The 21,780-nt window shown below is 46.7% G+C and overlaps 1 protein-coding gene across 2 annotated transcripts in view; it reads left to right on the top strand.

Moving 5' to 3' along the window:
* Window positions 1-1,608: 1,608 nt before the first annotated feature.
* IGSF3 (immunoglobulin superfamily member 3) overlaps window positions 1,609-21,780 on the top strand; it is a 154,985-nt gene continuing 134,813 nt past the window's right edge. For both annotated transcript variants that reach the window (XM_014599138.3, XM_019476284.2), the window contains exons 1-2: window positions 1,609-1,705; window positions 2,035-2,188. In XM_014599138.3, coding sequence (XP_014454624.1) covers window positions 2,146-2,188 — 43 coding nt within the window. In that variant the 5' untranslated portion in view covers window positions 1,609-1,705; window positions 2,035-2,145. The remainder of the gene's footprint in view (window positions 1,706-2,034; window positions 2,189-21,780) is intronic.

Below are 21,780 nucleotides of genomic sequence, written 5' to 3' on the forward strand. Positions count from 1 at the left end.
ATTTGAGTCATGCAAGAACCATACATGGTCCTGCTACCAGCAAGTATCCTCCACCCCAGCCTGGGGTTTCAGATACTTCCAAATCCTTTGGCAGGCATCCTACATGCTGGCCCAAGCTTGGAGGCTTGGGGTTCAGATGGCCCCAAGTTTCCCCCGAGGGCATTTGATGGCCCCAAGTTTCACCTGCCCTTAGCTGTATGGCTGCGGGAGCAAGCTAGGGAGGAGTCTCCCATTTCCATAAAGTTGGTGTGTAGCCAAGATCCTCCCATGGGAAGCTGGCTAGTGGGAAGCTGTGAGCAGGGCTGGACACAGCCATGGGCAAACTGGGCAGCCACCCAGAGCCCAGGCAGAAAGGGGGCCTAAAAATGGTGAAAATAATTATCATTATCATTATCTCTGGCAAAGGGGGCCCTGATACTAAAAGTTTGCCCAGGGCCATGGGTGACTGGTGCCTTCTGAGTCTGGGGGGGTACCAGATGGCCAACGGCGGGAGGGGGCTGCAGCTGATCACTGACGGGGGGGTGCACTTCCGCCAGCACTTCTGGTTTCATGACTGGCACTTCCGGGTGTGCACAGCTGATCTCAGGGGGTGCATGTCCACTGGCGTGCACCCCCCATGCATCACCAATGCCCAGGCCACCAGGAGTCTAGGTACGGTGCTGACTATGAGGTTCTCATAGTGAGTCCCATCCCACATTTGGACTGGGGTGCACCATCCACTACACTGTGCTATTTTAAACCCAGCTCAGCTCAGGTGGCAGACCATTGCAGCAACTGTGCTTGATTTATTTTTTTAAAGATTTTTTTTGTGTTCCAAGCCAAATCAAGTCCAAAGCCATGAGTCAGTCCAAAACCTACTACCGGCAAGCATGGTCCACCCCCACCTGGGTTTTCAGATGTTTCCAAATCCTTTGGCAGGCATCCTACTTGCAGGCCCAAGCCCAGAGGCTTGGGGTTTGGATGCCCCTGGGGTTTGCTTGCCCTTAGCCATAGGGCCTTTGGAGCAAGCAAGGGAGGACTCCCATTTCCATAAAGTGGGCATAAAGCCGCTGCACCTTGGCGGGTCCTGAACCATGGCAGAAAAACAGTTCTCCTGAGAGGCTGTTCAGGAAAACTGTCTTCTCGGACACCCGACATGGTATTTCCCTTGCCAGGTTAAGAAGCCGCTATGCTTGATCTGAGCCTAGCAACTACACTTCATGTTGGCTTTGCTGTCCCCACTTTCTTACGATTTTGCCTCGAAAGAAAGAAATGGTTCGGCCTGGCTTGGCCCGGCTCACTCACTTCCTGGGAGTCACGGGGAGCAGTTCGAAGTGAAGGAGAAGGTTTATTAGCATGCTTTTGCGTTTTATTTCCTAACCGCGTCAGCTCGTTTCCAGCAACAGCGCTCATGTGGAGCCCCCAATCCCCTCGTGTCATCGTCGGGACCTGGCCCCGGGGCCACGTGCGCCAGCAGCACGGCTCGGGCACCACCTGTGCCCTGTGCCGGCCCGGGGCAGCCCGCGCCATAAGACTCCGCTCGGGCCTTGCCCCTGCCCCCGTCGGCGCCTCCCGCCGCCCCGGGGGAAAGGGAAAGGGAAAGGGAAGGGGGCTGGGGAGGAGAAGGAGAGGGGAGGGCGGAGCGCGGGAGGAGCTTGCCGCCCGGCAGCTCCGGAGCGGGGGCTGCACCCAGGCGGTGCGGAGTGGAGCGGAGCAGAGCGGGCGGGTAGGTAGCTAGCTAGCTAGCTAGCTAGGTAGGTGGGTGGGTTGCCTGGCCACCAGGCAGGCAGCCCCGGGCGGTCGGGGGGAGCCAGGCCCCTACAGCAGCAGGCGTGGGCTGCCTCCCGCGTGCCTCCTTCAGCCCGCGGCCCGGCCCGGGGCAGCAGGAGCCCGCGCCCGCCGCAGGGAGGCGCCGCCTGCCCGCCCCAGCCCGGCTGCACGGGGGCTCTGGCCCGCCCTGCCCGGTGCCAGCCCTGGGGAGGCAGCAGCAGCGCTCTTGGGAAGATCCTTTCGGGCACTTCCACTCCTCTCTTATTGCACGCTTTCCGCCCCCAGCTCTGCTCCTTCTGCTCCCACCAAAAGATCTGGACGTAGCAGGCGCTGACAGCTCACGGAGCAAGAGCCCGTGGGAAGGAGCTGCCCTGTTCTCCTTGCTCCCCGACAAAGATGAGGAGCCCTCTACTAGGACTGACGTCCCTTCTGCTGCTGGGTAAGCCGCTGGCTCTCGGGGCAGGCAATCCATGAAAAGTTGAAGCCTCGGGTCCTCTTTCAGGGGTGTTGGTTGCAGCCGTGTCAGTCTAAGGGTGGGCGATTGGTGAAAGGTTGAAGCCCCCGCTCCTCTTTTAGGGATTTTGGTCTAAGGGTGGGCGATCAGTGAATGGTTGAACCCCTATCCCTTTTTTAGGGGTGCTGGCTGTAGCTGTGTTGGTTTAAGGGCAGGAGATCAGTGCAAGGTTGAACCCCCATTCCTTTTTTAGGGGTCTTGGTTGTAGCTGTGTTTAGTTAAGGGCAGGAGATCGGTGAAAGGTTGAAGCCCCTGTTCCTCTTTTAGGGGTGTTGGTCGTAGCTGTGTTGGTCTAAGGACATAGGCAGACAAGGTGCTTTGGGTAAATGTGATATCTCTTTTGTTAGACCAACTAAATAGTTGGAAAAACTGTTCTTTGGCAAGCTTTCGAGTACAAGCACCCTTCTTCAGGCAGAGGATAGACTCTCCCTCTGCCTGAAGGAGGGTATCTGTACCTGAAACATTGCAAAGAACAATTTTTTCAACTATTTAGTTTGTTCCTGTTTCAGGCTTGTGGCAAGGACCACTGGATGAGACTCCCTCCCTTGGCTGCGGGATGCTGGGCAGTGGATCATGCTCCGTGCCTTTCCACCAGAGATGCCTGCCGTCTCTGGAATTGGAGGGAGGGGAATAAATGAGCAAAGGCAGTTGCATTTTGATTCTTAAATGCTTTGAGTGGCATCTTGTCAGCATGCCCCTATGCCTGGGAGCCCTAGTCAGGCACCTGCACCCCTTGGTGCTAGGGGCAGTTCAGATGTGGGGCACAGTGCTGGGGCTGGAATGGTTTGTGCTGGAAGGGAATCCATTCAGAACTGGTAAATTAGGTTGGAGCAGGGGAAGGAATTCAGTGGAATGGTCCTTTTTCTGTTAGGCCTACAGCCTGCCACTTCTGATGGTCTAACTTAACAAGCTAACTTCAGATGTACTTGAACTGAGTCAGTACTTGACTAAGAAGCCTCCTGGTATACTCGTACTGACTGGGTGCAAGTAGGGTATACCAGGAGGCTTCTTAGTTGAGTACTGACTAGTAAGCCTCCTGGCACACCCTAACCAAAGCCGGTCAGTACTCGACTAGGAAGCCTCCTAGTACGCTCTAAGTGGTACTCATTTCTTATATTACGGGCAGAACTGACCCCTGGTGTGCTAGGCTGTGCTGCTGAGTATGAAAGTTGCCCCTTGTCTCTGCTAATTGAAGATTTTGTTGCTTTTTTTTTTACAGGAGTAGGGGTTCCTTCCTGTGTCTTTCATCTGGCATAACTGCCTTCCTTCATCCCCCTTCTAGGTCCAGTTACATACAGTATTCTTCGCTGTGTGCCTTCAAGTGTTTTGTAGTACTGCTGGACACGTAAAACAGCTGGTGTGAACTGTCGTATCCCATTCCAGAAGTGCCTGTCTTATTGAAGAAATATGCATAGTTTTCTGACAAGCTTTGAGATCTCTGTCTGAAAGTTGTTATAGCAATGTAAAATCCCTGGTTTGATGAGTTTAGGGAGAACTGAATGCAAGGCAGTTGAAACACGCCACACTTGGTAACAGCCCACGTGCATAGCTTAGTATTAATAAGATGCATACTGGATCTGTGAAGAAATACAGTACAGCATTTTTATATCAGCATTTTTATATATATATTCTGCTGCATGTGCCGAGGGAGACCTTCTTTCAGTGTTCAAGCATCCAGTATGCTCATAAAAATGGTGGTTTTTTTGTGAACTTTGTTAAGTGAAGGAGCTGGCAGTATCTTTTGTGTCGAGTCATAAATAAGGACTGGTAAAGCATGTACAGCACAGCTTGGAAACCACACTTCTGTTTGACTCAGGCAGTCATGCTTTCTAATTTTGTGCATGTGTGTGTTTTTTGTTTTTTTGGGTTTTTTAAAACCATCTTTCCCTTGCCAGAAAGACTACATGAGCCTTTGAACTGGGTTTGGGTAGAGTTCAAACTTGTAAAAACAATAGCTTCCCCTTGGCTGGGGAAAAAAAAGCTAGACACAAAGTTGTCATCTATTGCTTTACTCTGTAATCTGCAAACCATTTATTGTAGTATTATAATTGATGTGGATTGCAGTTGTTTATTGGTTTAACTTTGTGCTTGGGCACTACATCTTCTTGGATTAAGAGTGCTATGATTCTGGATAACCTTATCCTAATATGGAGTGCGCTGAGTGCCTGGATTTTTTTTCTTCCTGCATAGTCAATACAGAGATGATACGCCCCAGCATAGCAGTAGAGGGCATTGTACTGCTTGAGGTGCTATCTTTCATAGGCAATGTTAAATTAAGATCCTGATAATTCCTTTTATATAAAGCATTTAGGTGTCAGCCCAGTGCCCTAGCCAAATTTCAGCTTTGTAATTATTTCCTGCCCATGTGAACTCACTTCTTCAGGGAAAACTGGATAGAACATTCTTTAATTTTCTGTCAATCTTGTGGGTAGAAGAGCTGCCAAAGTATCAAAATATTATTGTCTTTTTTTTTTTTTACCTCAGGGTGGTAAAAGAAGCGATGCATGTCAGAACTATGCACATATCTAGTTTGTAAAGCATGTTGGTATTCTGGGTGTAAGTAGCTGTATAAATGTAAGGTGTTCCTTTAACCAAAAAATGTACACTGCCCAGTTGGAGGGGGCAGTGAAAGGTTTCATGTTGGTGTTCATAGGGTTTTTTGGTGTTTTAGCCACCACATCAGGTTATAAACCCTGAAGCCTCTTGTTTTTTTGCAGAAAGCCCCAAGCTACTCTTCTTTCACCTGGAGTTTCTCCAGGCTAGGGAGGACAGAATGGAGTCCAAATCTTCCTTCATAACCTAAATCTTCTGAATGAATCCTTGTTTAAACAACTTATATGCACATGTGTCAGTGTTATAATACAGAGCCTGGATACTATAGTGGTGGGTATATTTGGAAAGGAGCATAGTGCATGTTTGTCTACCATTTCAGAAACCCAGTAGAACTGCAAAAAGAATGATGGTTATAGACTAGAGGAAAAGCTGGTGAACAGTTTACATAATCTGAGAAAGCAAGTAAAACTAGCTAACAAAACTGGAGAAGTAGGGATTGAAAGACCGCATCTGGCATGTGGGTGTAGCTCTGAGGTTTCTTTTGCTTTTTTATTTCTTTTACTGCAGTGTTTCAGTTTCAAGGTTTTAAAGAAGTGGCAATTTATCACAGTGAGTACAAAATGAGGGAATAGGGCAAGTATTGTAAATAATCCCCATGCAGCGATGAGACCATTAATACCTCTGCCAGGCAATGCTAATCGCACATAGAGTTGAAAGATTTACCTGCTTTTCCAAGGGATACAAAGATTGATACTACAGTACTTATATTGTACAGTGCAATATATTGGAAAAATAATACAGTAGACTTCTAGAGAAAGCAAAATTCATTTTTGTGGGTGACTGGATTATGAATTTCCCCCCTGCATTTGCATTTGATTTATCTACAGTATGAGGAATACCACCTGTGAATGAGCATGAGGAGTTGTAAATCACGAACATTTTATATATGTATGTGCATACTTATACCCATTACCCTCTTCTCTCTCTCCACTCATGCATAATAATTGGTGATTTACTTACAATTCTTAGAGTGGAGCTACTGAAACTTCCTATCACCACAAACAGCATGTTGTAATAAAATAATGATGCTGAGATTATTTAAATTGTGGTATGGGATGGCTGCTTCTCTGCCCCAGTGGCCTTTTCCTTGTGGTCTTTGCCAGGGTTCTGTTTCTGTCCTTCCTCTTGCTTGGTGTGTGTGCAGGGGAGTTAGTAATGAGAGTTTGCTTTGCATAGCACCGATGTGCCCTGCCATTCCACTCTTCTGTTCATCTAGCATAATTGCTTGGCTTTCTTTGTGCCCAACTAAGGACAGGGCAAGAAGGAGAGAGAGGTGGTTGAGAGGAAATAGAGTTGTGCTGGAGGTGGTAGCTGAATGGAAATTCAGTTTTGATGGGGGTGGACATTATTTGGCTGGTGGGGCAACCAGAGAAAACAGCAGAGATTTATTCACTGTCTTCTCATTGAAGCAGGCCTCATTCATCTGCTTCTGGATATCTAGTTAGTAAGAGTGGCCAAGAACATGCTTTTGCTACCAATGTCCAACTCCAGAGCTGCAACCATTCTTAGATCTGGACCTCACCGTGGTTGCCCATGTTACCTCTAGACAGGGCTCCTGCGTGGCACATTGTACATGACTTCAGCCAAAAGACACATTCTGTTTAGAGGGTCACTTTTCAGTGAGCATGAAAGGAAATAGATGTGATGGAGGTGATGGCTGAGTGGAAATTCAGTGATGATGGAGGTGCTCTCTAAGCAGCGCTGGCAAGCTATTTCTTTTTCAGTACAGTTCAAGTTATGACACACCAGGACCCGAGTCATAGGTATCTTGGAGACTGCCCCTTTCTCTTTGTTAATCCACGACAGTTGGCATCAGAGTTCATGGTCCTTAGTTTGAAAGCATCCTTAGTGAAAGATTGAATTGGCTATTAGTTAAAAGTGCTAAAAGCACATGAGATATACAGATGCTGTGGAGCTGGGTTTAAGTAACATACTGCTGGTGCCAGTAAAGCCCCGGTTTTGTTTGTTTGTTTTGTGTTTTAAACATTTGCAAGCAGCCTGAATGGTTAAAACTAGGAAACTACTCATAAAGGAGGTGTTGTAGGGAAAACTTCCCTTGCCCTGCTTCCCTGCGTCGCACAATTTGTGTAAAATAGTTGTCCTGGAAAAAGATGAAGGCAGGATAACCAAAGTAGGTGTATATGCACTTCAGACTAGCAGGGCTAACTCTGTCTCTTTCGAAAAAGACAACAGAAAGGTTATTCCATCTAGTAGTAAGCCAGGGAAGTGGAACTCAGCTTGACACAGTAATAGGACATGAAGGCTGCTATGATCTGAATGAATGACAGTGTTCCGATAAGTAATTGCTAATCTGCAAGCTCCTCCTTGTGCCAGAAAAGTGTCTGCAGGGAGGAGAAACTTTCCAGACACAACTGTTTTTGCGTGATTGACTTGCTTGCTTGTATCAAGGACATTTAGGCCCTCAAGCCATTGTCTGGAATGAATTGCAATGCATATGACTGCCTCTGGCTTTTAAGTTGTTAAATATGCTTCTTTTTTTAAGGCAAACCTGCTAGGTTTCTTTTGACTGTCTTTTTTTTTATATTGACATTTTCTCTGTCTCTTCCTACAATGATCTTTAGACTTAGGTTAAATGTTTTGGGGACATTTAGCATCTGTTCTTGTTTCTGATCATCTGCACAGAGGCTACAATTGATGTGTTCCCAGAAAAATTAAGGTTAGAGTAATATTTAAGGTGAAGTTCACGTCTCCCAGTGATGAAGTTCATTTTGTAGGGGCCTTCTCTGAATTCAGCACTAATTTGCATATCGTCTCTAGCCCTAATTTATCACCTACTTCACCAAGAACTAGGGGTACATCAATATTTTTTGTGCCGATATCAATAATCAGCCATTGATATCGGCCAGTACTGATCCGATTGCCAATATGCAGCCCGGCATCTTGGAGAGCAGTGTCTAGCTGGTAACTCTGTGGTGGAGGGGAGGGCAGGGGCATGGGGAAGGACAGATTGAGGCCCCCACAGTGAGGGAGGAGATGGGTAGGGGCAGGCACTGCTCAGCCAGGGCAGGGTGCTTGTCAGAGCCGCTAGTGGCTCGTCTGGGGGTGCCCCCAGTAGACTTACCTGCCAGAAGCTGCTTTCCAAGCTCCTGGGCTGGCTGTGTGCATGCTGAGTCTGTGCATGTGCATGTGGCACTTATTGGTGATGTTATCGGCCACATGGGCTAAAAAAGCCAATTGCCAATAATGTCAATTTTCCTTTTTTTGGTGCCAGTATGATATGGACCGATGTATCGGTGCACTTCTACCAGGACCCCCACCTCCAATATGCTGACACCATGTTTTGCAATGATGGGTGTTAGCAAGCTTTTCCCAATAAGAGTTTTAATTAGAGAATGGCAATAGCAGACCAGGAACTTTTTCCCTTTCCAGCCATCACTAAAAGTTGTAATTGAAAAGGTCTGGAAACCAATAGTCTCAGACAAATAATAGAAAGATTTTTCTGAAGAAAGTAACCTTGACATTTGGTCTTTGTGTCATCACTGCATGACTTACCCCACTGCATCTTGACCAGGGGACACACTAGCTGTGAGATTGATTTCTTATTTGCCTGGATCTGGTGAGGGAGCCTATGAACACTAATCAGTTCTTAAGTATTAGCTTCAGTTGTTTTAGCTGTTCTGCTGCCTTTGCGGTATTTTCGAATGGCCACCTGGCTATGCCTCTCTAATTTTAAATGTATAATCTGTAGTTAGTGTTTCAGTGATTTCTTTTTTCCAGGAGTGTCACTGCCATTTGTTTAGGAGCTGGAAGGAGGACATCTTATTCAAGGTTGCATGGAGTACAGACAGATTTTGGAAATGCTAAATAAAAAGAAGATGAATTGCCAAACCAAAGAACGGAGGAATGGTGGGAGGCTAGTGGGGAAACTGTTTTTTAACTGAAAAGATGAGAAATAGATAAAAGGTTTGGGTTTTTTTTAAAGCTAAGGGAATGCTGGCAAGGATCTTTGTCTAAAGCACAGAAACGTGTTCTGTATATGAGGGAAATGGATTGTGAGACTCTATTTATTCCAGATCAGTGTACTCCAGCCAAGAATCCTCCCTAATAGTCTTCCCTGATAGTCAGCTATCAGCTACGCTATGGACATGAGAATTGCATAGTACTTTTCCTGTCTCTCATGATATCATCGGCAATAAGATTCTGCAATCAGAAATGAATTTATACTGCTGAAGTACAGAGGTCAGGGGACTCCAGCGTATTTTCCCATCATTGTTTTTGTTCCATCAAGCTAGCAGAGTAAGATCTTTGTCACTAAAGCCAGCATGTTTGTGAAGAGACAGGACAGATGTGTTGAGGAAGAGGGAGCCATTGTGTACAGATTTTTTTTGTTCTAATGACATAGGTTGGGTGTGGGGGGGTTGCTTTTTGGTTTTGGGTTTGTTTTTTTCTGACATGAGAAGTGGGCTGGTGGGGACTGTGAGCCGGTTGGAGGTGGTAATTGTACCGGCACCTCAGCATTTCAGGGTTTGCTTCAATATACCAGTGACACATAAGCTTGGAATGCCTTTTGTTTCACTTTGTTCTCCCCCTCTTCTTAGGTGCATGTGCAGAAAAAAAACAGCTGTTCCACAATAGCTGCCTTTCTCAGTGCTGCTGGAGAAGGAAGGACTGGTTTCCAGGGCCTCTCAGTGAAAGGGAAACTGAGGGTAACTTATACTTGAAAAGGAGACCCTAACCGCTGAAGAAGGGAAGGGCTTGTGATCTGGCTTCACAGCTCTGGCCTTCGCCCGTTCCTCTGCAGCTCCAGCCCCTATATCGCATCTAGCTGGACCTTGAGTAGGAGTTGGGAAGGCACCCGAGTCAGGAAGAAGAGGCAGTTTATGTTGCAGAAAGACTTTCAGAAACATTCCACTGTGGCAAGCTTGAGACAGGCAGTAATAGTATTTAAGGATCAAGGTTGGATATACTCACTCTTCGTTGTAAAATAAACTTTCTAAGTGTGCGTGCATGTTGGGAGCCTGGAAGTAGGCTATTATAGCATTTTAGGGAAGTAGGACTCAAAGGGACCACACAAGGTCAGCTTATCTATCCTGCTCCAGGCAAGATGATTCCTGGCTAAACCATCTCAGCCAAGTGTCATTCTAACCTGCTCTTGAAAACTTCCGGGGATGGAGATTACACAAGTTCTCTAGATAACCTGTTCGGGTACTTGACCACCCTCATAGTCAGAAAGTTCCTCCTAATTTCTAGCTTAAATTTCCCCTGATGAAATTTAAGGCTGTTGCTCCAAGTTCTGTCCCTTATAGCCGTGGTGAAAAACCCACCTCCATCTTCTCTGTAAATGGCCCTTCAGGTATTTGCAGATTGTTGTCAAATTCCCCTTCAGTCTTCTCTTCTTCAGACTAATAACCCAAGTTCTTTCAGCTGTTCTTCATAAATTGTTCCTCTCAGGCCCCTAATCATTTTTGTCACTCTACTGGACTATTTCCTACTTGTCCCCATACTTCTTGAAGGGGGGGGCCCAAAATGGACACAGTACAGGCACCCCCCACTTAACACTGTTTCACTTAGCGCTATTTTGCTATAACACTCATTTGAAATGGATACCTGATTTCATTTCGCACTCAGTGAGTCTCGTTATAACACTTGTGGTCACCATCGTGGGTCATCAAATACTTTTGGTTTCACTTAATGTTCGTTTCACTTAATGCTTGTTTTTTCAAGAACCAATTAAGAGCACTAAGTGGAGGTTGACTGTATTCCAGGTGAAGCCTCGCCAGTGCTGAACAGAAGGGAAAAATCGCTTCCCCTGATTTGCAAGTGACACTCCTGTTAATACAATCCAGTATGCTGTTTTTTAATACAAGAGTCGCGCACTGTTGGCTCATATTCAGCTTATGGTCTACTGTAACCCCAAGGCCTTTCTCTGCAGTAATGTATCATAGCCAATCTTTCCCCAGTCTGTACTTGAGCTTGCAGTTTTTCTGTTCCAAGTGCAGGACTTTGCACTTATCCTTTTTGATTTTCAGCTGGTTACTTGTGGACCACTTCTCCAGTCTGTCCAGGTCATTCTGGATCCTAGCCCTACTATCAAGAGTATCTGCAGTTTCATCCAATTTAGTGTTGTCTGCAAGCTGTAAGCATGGACTCAATCCCATTGTCCAAACCATTAACGAAGATATTAAGAATACTGGACCCAGGGCAGACCTCTGGAGAACCCCATTTGATACCTCCTCCCAAGTAGGCTTTGAGCCATTGATGACTATTCATTGAGTACAGTGATTCACCTGTTATCCACTTCACAGTACTTTCATCTAGTGTCTATTTCCTTAGCTTTTTAGTGAGAACGTCATGGGAGGCCAGTGTCAAAAGCCTTGTCTAAGTAAAGGTATATAACATCTGCTTTCCCCTTCATCCACAGAGCCTGTCACCTTATCATACAAGGAAATCAGATAGGTCAGGCATGACCAATACTAGGAACCCCCTATACCAGCTGTTCCTGATCACCTTGTTCTCCTTCAGGTACTTCACAATAGATTCCTTGAGGGCCTGCTTCATGATTTTTCTAGGTATCTAGGTCAGGCTGACCGATCTAATTCCCTGGATCCGGCTTCTTCCCTTTCTTAAGGATGGGTGTTATATTTGCCCTCTTCTAATCTTCCAGGACCTTAACCAACCTCCATGAGTTCTTAAAAAGGATAGTCAGTGGCTCTGAAATTGCCTCAGCCAGTTCTTTCAGTATCCCATCTTGTCCTGCCAATTTAAGAGAAGCTAGAGGTTTTAAGTAATCGCTAACCTGTTCTTCTATTACTCTGTGCTGTTTGTCTCCCTTCCTGTCCTTTGTTGCCAGCCGCATGTGTCATCTGGTAACTCCCCCCCCCCCTTATTTGTGAAGACTGAAGTAAAAAAGGCATTGAATACTTCAGAACTTTTTCTGCATCATCTGTAACTAGATTACCTTCCACTTTCTGCCAGGGACCAACAGTTTCTCTGGTCTTCCTTTCAACATACTTGTAGAATCCCTTTTTATTGTCTTTTATGTCCCTTGCCAGCTACATCTCAGATTGCAACTCAGCCTTCATAATTTTCTCCCTTCATGGCCATGTGATGCTCTTACACACTTCCCTAGTACTGTGACCAAGTTTCCACTTCTTGTAGGAATCCTTTTGTGAGTTTCAACTCATTGAAGAGATTGCTGTTTACCCAGGCTGGTTTCCTGTTGCACTTCCCATTCTTCTGTCATATAAGGATAGCTTGCTTCTGCACCCTAAAAAGGGACTCCTTAAAGTACAGCCAGCTCTCTTGGACTCCTTTTCCCCTCAGACTTTCCTTCCAGGGGATCCTGCCCACCAGTTCCCTGAATTCATTAGTCTGGTGAAGTCCAGTGTCTTTATTTTTGTGCTCTCCTTCCTTCTTCTCCTGTGACACTGAAATGATGGATTTCAAGATCTTGTCACCCAAATTACCTTCCATCTTCATCTTCTCAACAATTCTTCCCAGCTCATGAGCAGGGTAAGTGAGCGAGTCAAAAAGAGCTTCCCCTCCAGTTGGCCTCTATACTACCTTTATCAAAGAGTTTGCTGAACTGCTTGTGCCATGGGTGACTGGTGCCTCCCGAGTCTGGGGGCCACCAGCAAGACATGACTGTGGGAGGGTTCCCCCAGCAGCTGGTTGCCAAGCGTGCCAGTGGCATGGCGGTGGCAGCGGAAGTAACTTCCGCATGTGGCATTCCGCTGCTGACGGGGTGCCAGCGGAGCCAGTTTTAGGGTGGGGGGACACGAGTGCTTGCATGCCCCCCTACCAGCCAGAGAGCCCCTGTCAGGGGGCGCACCAGTGCTTTCAGGGGGGCACACATGCGGTCCCCCCTCTCCCCCCCGTGTCCACCTACACATCACCTATGGCTTGTGTGCTGCCATCACTCCCTCCCAGCAAATGTCCTGATAATTAGAGTCTCCTAATAGAACCAGGTCCTGCGATTTGGAAGCTTCCATCAGTTGTTTAAAGAAGGCCTCGTCAACTTGTTAGTTTGGAGGCCTATAGCAGATACCTACCATGCCATCCCCCACTGCTATTTCCCCCTCTGACCTTTATCCAGACGCTTTCAAAAGCCCATGTTGTACTGCACCTCAGAACATGTATATTGCCTTTAGATATGGACACCTCCTCCTTCTTTTCTTTGCCTATCCTTCCTGAACAAGCTATACCCATCCATGACTGCACTCCAGTCATGTGAACTATCCCACCATGTTTATGTAATCCCAATTACATTATAAGTCTCTGATTGTATGAGGATCATCAAGTCTTCCTGTTTGCTCCCCACACTTCTTGCATTAGTATGCAAACATTTCAGGTATCTGACTAACTGTCCTATTTTTTCCCCTGATAACATTGTTAAAGCTTCTGTTATTGCTTCCCCTTACTAAGTTTTTATTCAGGTCCCCTGGCTCTTTACTTACCTCTCGGCTTTTGCATCCATCCTCTGGTGAACCTAGTTTCACACCCTCCTCACTAGGTTAGCAAGCTTATACATGAAAACACTGTTTCCCGTATGTCTGGTGGAACCCATCTCTTCCCAGAAGAAGAATTTTTTTTATATCCTGATAGGTATATTGGTGGTATAGATAGAGATTATATCCTGACTCTATTATATCATGGTAGTTTCCTTTCTTCAAACAGCTGTGAAATTGATTTTCAGGTCCTGCCCCAGGCACTGTGCACAATCTTGTTTTCTCAATCGGCTCAATGCAAAGAGTCTCTTCTTGTGTGCTTTTTGGAAGCCTTGTCCTTCCCAGACCCATGACTCTGGGGGAGAATTGCCCACATACAGCAGTATAGCACAGCAGTCTGTAAGTCATTTGGAGCCTGTGACAGAGGGCCATCTCGAGGCTGGAAGTCATTGTCAGCCTGCTCACCTGCCTAAGGCATTCTGTCCTGCCTCATCTGCCATGCCTTGATGTGCAAGAGAGGATAGAAAATTGCGGGAGGCTACCCATTTAATGCCCTGATGCCAAGGGTGTAATACATGGCTCCAACCTTCCCTTTACCATGTCCCATGCCTCAGATGACATCCAGTCACTATCCACTATTACTCCCATGGCCCCTTAACTTGGCCACGCTCAGCCTCTGGCCCAACTTGGCCTCAGGTGTCCTTAGCCATGCCTGGGCCTCATGCCCCCTCACTGGGACCTCAACTCCAGATACTCCGGTCGGCCCATGTGCAGTCCTGCAGGCTCCCTAAGGCCCTGCTCTACATGGTTACTGGCTCCCACTCCACCCCCTCACTGGGGCCACTATACCCTCTCACTGGGGCTTTTGGACCTGACGCCCCTTGGGCCTCAGGAGTCTGTCGACATACGTGGGGCCCCAACTCAGCCTAGAGCCCACTTGAGCCTCGGGTGTCTGTCGATGTGCCTGCACCCTGCCTCAGACTCTACTCAGTGGGCTAGGCCCTGCTTCAGCCCCCACTCAATGGGCCCAGGCCCCTGTGCTTTTTTCTCAGGGTGTGCTCCGTTAGCCTTTCCCCTCCATGTAGTCACCTGCAAGGCAGGGGGGGACTGAGGCTTTCCAGTGCCTCATACTTACTGTTCACTAGGGAGGCACAGGTGTGGCACTTCCTGAGGACTGCCCTGCCATTAGCAGCCCCACCACAGCATCCAACCCAGCAGGGTGTAGTATTCAGGTCATTCCCCAAGACCAGGAACCTCCTCCAGCCCCATAGTTCCTACCCTGAACCTCCAGGTGTTTTGGGAGCAGCAGATCTCTGGCCTGCACATGTTCACTCTTTAGCTCCCTAATTGCAACCGCCAGCCCTGCTCCCTGGGCCTGGACTTGTACTCCAGCATCCAGGCCTTCCTCCAATGAGGTGGCCTCCTCCTAGATGCCATGTGACTCTCCTGATTGGGTCTGCTCCCACCTGCAGGCTGGTCTGCTGTCTGCTCAAGCCCTTAAAGTGGCAGGCACCAAAAGTGCCCTGCCACAGAGCCATTGTGATTCATTCCATCTGTCTCTGGCACTCTGGAACAGTCACTCTATAGGTCAAGGGCTTGTATGGAGCTAATGCATCAAATTTGTGCCATGACTGGGCTGGTTGACTGTTAACTCCGTTCTGGAGTGTACAGAAGTGAAGTCACTTTAGTTGTGTACCTGTGCCCTAGATCGCCAATTTTCTTCTAAAGTAAATACTACTGACTTTAACAAAAGAAGACAAAAAATCAGGTGTTCAGTAGTCTGCAGCCATGAAGAGTGCAGCCCTTGGGCTGGGCATATTAAAGAAAGAATGCTATCAGGAGGGGAGGCATTATCTACCCATTCCCCCACCATGTCTCCCAAGGCTACTTGGAAACTAGCTACTTTAGCCCCCACCCCCTTTGGACCAGGATGGTTAGGCCAATTTTAGATATTAAAACTTGAAAGGAAAAATGTGGTAGCAAGGGACTAGGGTAAGGAGCAAAAGGTGTGAGATCTGCATGGCATGGGCAGCGTTTGTGTGCAGCATGCAGCAGAGCAGAGAGGGAGCAAAGGAGTCATTGCATGAGAAAGAAGGGGCAATTCTGGTGGACAGGACATGGCAGTAAAGGCTAGTAAGAAAAAGCAGGGCGGAGAAGATTTAGTTCACATTCCAATTCCAGTCATCCCCTCCCAATTTAGGTGGGAGATAGGAGCAGGCAGATCGGGCAGGGACCAGAAAGAAGAGTGGTAGATTGGCTGAGTGATACTTGGAGGGTGTGGGGCCCTTGTGGCTCGTATGCCAAAAAAGTAGGCCCCCACTAAGGAGTTAGCTCCTCAAAATTATCTGTCTCTCCAGCCAAATATTTGAGCTTCTTCTTTTCCCCCTCCCCGCTTCTCTCTCCCCCCCCCCCCAGCCCCCACATTCAGCTAAAGTCCCAAAAATTGCAACATACCCAAGAGTAGGCAAATCTTTTCTTACTTTTTGGAAAGCAGGCAAGAGGTACTTCCTCCAGCGACACATGTTGGGGCATACATAGTACAGTAAAATCCCTGTTTTCCGGCATTTTACTAGCCGGCATACTCTATTAACCAGCACTGCGTTACCACCACTGTCTCTCCACCATCCAACACTCCACGCTGCCAATGCCGTGTACAACCAAACCTGCGCTGCCACTGCCATCCATCACCCCGTGCTGCCGCCGTATGCACCCCCACCCCCATGCTGCCACCATCCACTACCCCACGCTGCCGCGTGCAAGCCTCCCCTCCGGCTCCAGTATTTTTAGATAACTGTCATTTTTACATTATCAGCACCTGGCATTCCCCACTCATGTCAGGTAATGGAGATTTTACTGTATATTAGACTCCCTCATTGTGTAGGCTTGGTAGAGGCTTACCCTGCTTCTGGCTGCCCCTCTCTGACACAAGCCCCAAATGTGAGAACATACTTTTAAACTACATGTTCTAATTCTGAAGTTTTTTTTCTCTTGCATTCTCAGTTCAGTCTTCCACTCAGCATTTTCTTCTTGTGTTCACATTCCACCCCTGATTCCCTGCCCTGTGTGTCTGCTGTTGATATTGCCTTCTGCCCTCAGTGCTGTTGGAAAAATGGTAGATTCCGTGCCTAGAAAGTTGATGAACATTGCTTGAGAAAAGACAGTTTTGGATGTCTAAAAAGGTATGCCCTGCTCCGATGAGCTTCTTCTTTTCCAGTAGATGAGAGATGATGATGTTTGTGGAGAAAAAGAAAATTGCTCTGCAGAATTGTTATGAAAATACATCCAACTCAGGCATAAAACCTATTTGTCTATCCTCTAATATTGTGATATTAAAAACTCTTCTTCCCCATGCCCTCCTCCCACCAGTACCATCTCCTTGTAGACTTTTGCTTACGTGGATAAAACCCCACATTGTGATTTGGGAGGAGAGGTTTTTTAAAATTTTTGTTCTTACTGGAAAGTGAACTAAATCTTTGCCTTCCCATTGTCTTGTAGTTGCTTTTTCTATACCTTTTTTTCTCGTGCAGCAATTCCTTTGCTTGCCTCCAGAGTCCCTCCTTTGATTGTTGCCCTTTTGTTTCTCTTCGTCCCAGCCTTCCCTCCTTCCCCTCACCCCCACCACTGAGTTCAAGGGGAAATAATAGTTCTGCTGGTGTCTGCAGGCTGCTTAGTTTATCTGTGTAACCCTGAAGGAATGAGGTTGTGGAGCTGCTTTCACAGCAGGTTTCTTTTGCCTACCAAGGGAGCCAGGGACAGGGGACACCCTGATTGTCTTTTATGGGGCCATTGCAAGCTGCTGTTTAAAAGTAATCCTTTTACAATGACAAAATGGTACAGGTTTCCCACACTGTATACTGTAAGTATGTTCCTGGAAAACAGCGCATAACTCCAATTCGTATAAAGGGAACCCACTTTACAATATAACAAGTAGGGATATGTTCCAAGACCTGGACTGTACTGACCCCCAAACCCTCTCTACCACTTTTACAAGGCATTTTGGTACTCACCAACAGCAGATAGTACACACAAGCACAGGGTGGTAGTAAATGTTATCATAATGGGGATGGCAACTACACATATACACATGACATATACATGTGTCATAGACGATGAGGGAGCAGCACAGATCCACAGAGGAGACTATATTTTGGTGCACGTCACTCCCACAACGTACCGCACAAAGCAGCTGACTGGGCTTCTGCTATACTGATTGCATAAGAGTGAATTTACCTTGCATATAACAAATTTTTGGTATAAAAGGGGTCATTGCATAAGAGCGAATTCGCACATACAGAACCCCCAAAAACCTGTATGCAACAGCTGTCAGTTAGCACTGTCCACTGGCTTGAGGCTCTTAAAATAATCTGGATACAGGACCCTTATTCAGTCCTTAGCACAGGCCACAACGTAATAGCCTTTGGCAGCTTTGATCACAAAGGATCCCAAAGCACTTTAGAAACCAAGTGTTGCAACCGACTCAGCAGGGAAGTCTTTTCCTATGGCTGAAATGCAGCCATCTGTAGAATCTAACATGGCATCTGCCTGTTAGTACTCTAGAAAATTCTATGCAACATTTTGGGACAGGAACTCAGCAAAATTATAGACGACTGCAAGTTCAGAGGGCAGGACACTTGGTTAACTCTCACGTCCTTGAGAAAGGTGCTATGACCTTTCAAGCCATCGAAATGGAATCTTTTTAGAAGCACAGTGCTGCCCATGCTGGCCCCTGGGCCCAGCATTGCCACGGCTTCTGAGCTGCAGGTACTAAGGAGAGAGTAGAATTTACTGAGGGTGGGGCACAGGGTAGCATTAGAAAGATGGGACTCATTTATCTAAACTTTAAGCTCAAGATAACGAAAGACTCCTTACCAGTGAAATCAACTGTGCAGTGGGGCTTGCACCATTTCTATGCGGAGATTATTCCAAAGCCTGAGTAATTTTAAAACTAGCTTAGCCGGAAACCTGAGAACATCCTGTATTAACCTTACTAAACAGTTGGAGGATCCACTTACTGACCTCATGGATCCTTCTAGCTCCATGTTTTGCAGACTCAAAATCCTGGGGACACATTGGGTGCATCTACACAAGACTTCTACTTTGGAGTTGCCTAATTAGCTCCTCATTAAAGTCTTTGTGTTTACTAATGTGACCCTATTAGGGTGCAGTAAACTAATAAATGCCGTCATACTTGTAAAAGCAAGTACTAGCTTGCAGTGGTGTTATTTACTGTGCCCCACCACATGTGTAGACGCTGACTTGGCTGGCTAGGGCAGGAGAGTGCTTCAGTGTGGGAGCTGCCTGCTGGCTGGCCCTGCACTGGAGCACCTTTGTGCCCCAGCCAGTCCCTCTGATGCACATTGAGCCAGGCTGGAGCAGCCCCAGGCTGCAGCAGCCCCAGGCTGGCAGGCTGACCCCCTGGACCTCCTGCCAGCTGAGGCTGCTCCAACCTGGCTCAGCATGCTGCAGGCCCAGGTGCACGTGTAGACACAGCATCCAGGAGCAAAAACCTCCACTACAAACAGCGCCACAGTTTGTCGTACTAACTGTAGAAGTACGTGCAGGTGTGCCAATTATGGCCTTGAAAAGGATGGTCTCCAGGGGAAGGGCACTCTCCTCCATTAACCCGTGAGGTTGATGGAACACTGCAAAATGAAACCGAGCATAAAGGGGTCCAATCTAAGACTCTGACATAGGCTGCAGTAAGAAAATATCCTATTTGGTCATTGAGAGACAGGGTTGCCAACTGTCTGTAAATTTATAGATAGTAAAGAAAAATCAGGCTGAAAACACCTGTCTGTAAAATCCATATAGATATGCAAAACACAACGTTGCTGGTCTGCTTGATTTGAGACTCCATCTGGCAAAGAAGCTGAACAACCGTAGCTTGATTTGAAGGACAAACAGAGCACAGCAGTGCCACCTGATATCTGAGTGGGAGTGCAGCACCTTGCAGGAGGCCTTCTCTGCAGAAGGGTTGTGTAGACCCTTCCACCTCTGCTCCCCTCCTTTCATGTGCTGCTGCTACTGCGGCATCTGGTCATGTTATAATGTTGCAGGTAGTCTTTGATGGTCTGCACCAAGACAGAGGCAGAGTGCGGGTAAGGATGGGGGTGAGGGAACAGAAGGCAGCAGGGTGTGATTGGAGGTGTGTGAAGATGAGTGGGGACCCCTGGAGTGGGAGCAGCATGATGTAAAACCATTGCTGCAGTCAAGAAGCGTTGCCAACCCAAGAAAAGAAAATCCTGGAATTTGTTTTTACTGACAACCAAACTTTTTTACTGTGTTTAATATTAAACCCTTAAATTTGAACCTAGCCTGTCTAACTGGAGCCTGGCAGCAGGGCAGGGCTTGGCAGAAGAGTTATATAGACCATGCCAGTATAAATTGTGGTTGTCAATAAATAGTTTGCAGATTGTCAGTGAAATAAATTGAGTTGGCAACCTGCTGAGAAGCATGACCCATAGTCAAGTGCCAGAAGGAAGGACATGCAACATCCAAGGCTGTTGCTTATGCATTGGCTAAACTTCTGATTCTTACCTCATTTTTGGTGTTAATGTGTAACTAAAGCAGAGGAGACTTCTTCTTTCCCACAGCTACAGAAGACTGTAGATAACATATATAAATAATTACCATATTTATTTGAATCTAAGATGACCCTGAATATAAGACGACCCCCCAATAACAAGAGTCTGTATATGGGAAATTTACAAATTTGTTATAATTTTCTATGTATAATTTTCCAGGTATACAATCTAATTATTGGAGGGTTGTCTTTAAATTTGTCCCCCTCTACTGCTGCAGCAGGGAAAGCAGTGGCTGGGGGATGGTGGGGGGAGGAGGGCAGGTAGCCCCTTAGTCCTCTGCCTACTCCTATCTCCTACTGTCTTCCTGCACTTCCCCCTGCCACTGGCACCCCCCCCCAGCTCCCCACAATTTGCTTTTTCCCACCCTGTCCCTGCAGTCTCTGTCTCCTACCCTGCAGTCTTTGCCTCTTTCCCTTCCTTTTTCCCCCCTCCCCTTACTGTCAGATGCTGCTTTTCTTTTCTCTCTCAGAGCACAGCAGGTGGAAGCATGGCCCCTGGTGGGCCATGGACCAGTTTGTGCTGCTGATTGAGCATGGGATAGAGTTTCCTTGTGCTCTGGGCTGGAGCTGAGCTGCACCTGATAGAAAGCAGGGAAAGAAGGGGCAGAAGCTGCACAGGACACGTGGAGGGGAGGGCAAGAGGCTGCTGTGGGTCTGACTTTGGTCCCGACCCAGACTCCAGACCAGAACTGCAGCAGCTGCTTGCCCCCCACTACTTTTGTATTCAAATCTAAGACAAGGGGCTTCCCCACGCTGATGGGGGGGTGGGGGTGGAGATCTTAGGTTTGAGTAAATATGGTATATTACTTGGCATTTTTCTTTGCTAATGTCTTAATTAACCTGATTGAGAGCAGCTACAGAATGTTATCTGTTGCAGTTTCATTGGAAGGCTAGAAAGGCTCATGAGTAGTTACAGCAGTCTGGGGGCAGTAAGTGGCATCTTTACAACCACAAAGATTGGAGTTCATGATGGTGGCATGGCAAACAGCTTACAGAAACCAAAGTGTGGTTAGTAACTCTTAACTGCACTTACTGATTTAAATAAAATTAATGTGCAGGGTACATTGCAGAAGATTCAGTAGTGTTCATGCAAGGTGTGAAACTCATTTAACTGAAGTTTCTGAAGAGACCACATATCAATTGGTACATGTCTGGGTGTGGGGAAGACTAAAGAAAAGGACCCTGGTAAAGAAAGGAGAGACAATAGTCTTCTGTCTAGGAAGTAAAAAATGGATTAGCAAGAGAAGGAATAAAGAAATTAAAGCTAAATCTGGGCACATAGCTCTGAGGGGATAGTGGACAAATTAAAATCATGGATTTTCAAATCCAGTTACTCAGTCATTTCATATACCTTCTTAGACTTTTTTTTTAATGCTTTAATGACTTTTCACTGTTTATATTTAGCTACTTCATCCTTCTCAGTTGCATGATGAAAATGGCTTAGTCAGTTTTTAATTGGTTTTACTTTTTGGCTCCATACAAATATTGCAAGTACATTAAGGACGTTGCCTTGTTCTTGAAAACCGCTCTCTTTTTCTCTCTCTCTCTCTTTCTATGTCCTCCCCCCATTCTTTTAAAATGAATAAAGGTTTGCTTTTTAAAGCTAAATTTGTTCTAAAAATCTACAAAAATATTTTTAAACGTTCCTTCACAGAGCCATTGCAAGTAACTGAGAAATCCGAGGACAAACTGGCTGGTAAGAGGGAGGTTCAGGAGTGGAAGAACAAGGGCTTCTTCTGGATACATTCACATGCTTAGTAGTTTTGCTTATAGGTTAAGAAATGCTGGCAGAGGTTATGTCTCTCTTGCCCATATGCAGGGTATTAGCATCTCACCTTTCCCAATCCTTCAATTTTAGTCCATTAGGTCTGCGAACAATAGCAAGGGCTCTGCAGGCCATTTCAGTCTCTCTG

The sequence above is a fragment of the Alligator mississippiensis genome, chromosome 1 (genome assembly GCF_030867095.1).
Source record: "Alligator mississippiensis isolate rAllMis1 chromosome 1, rAllMis1, whole genome shotgun sequence".
NCBI lineage: Eukaryota > Metazoa > Chordata > Crocodylia > Alligatoridae > Alligator > Alligator mississippiensis.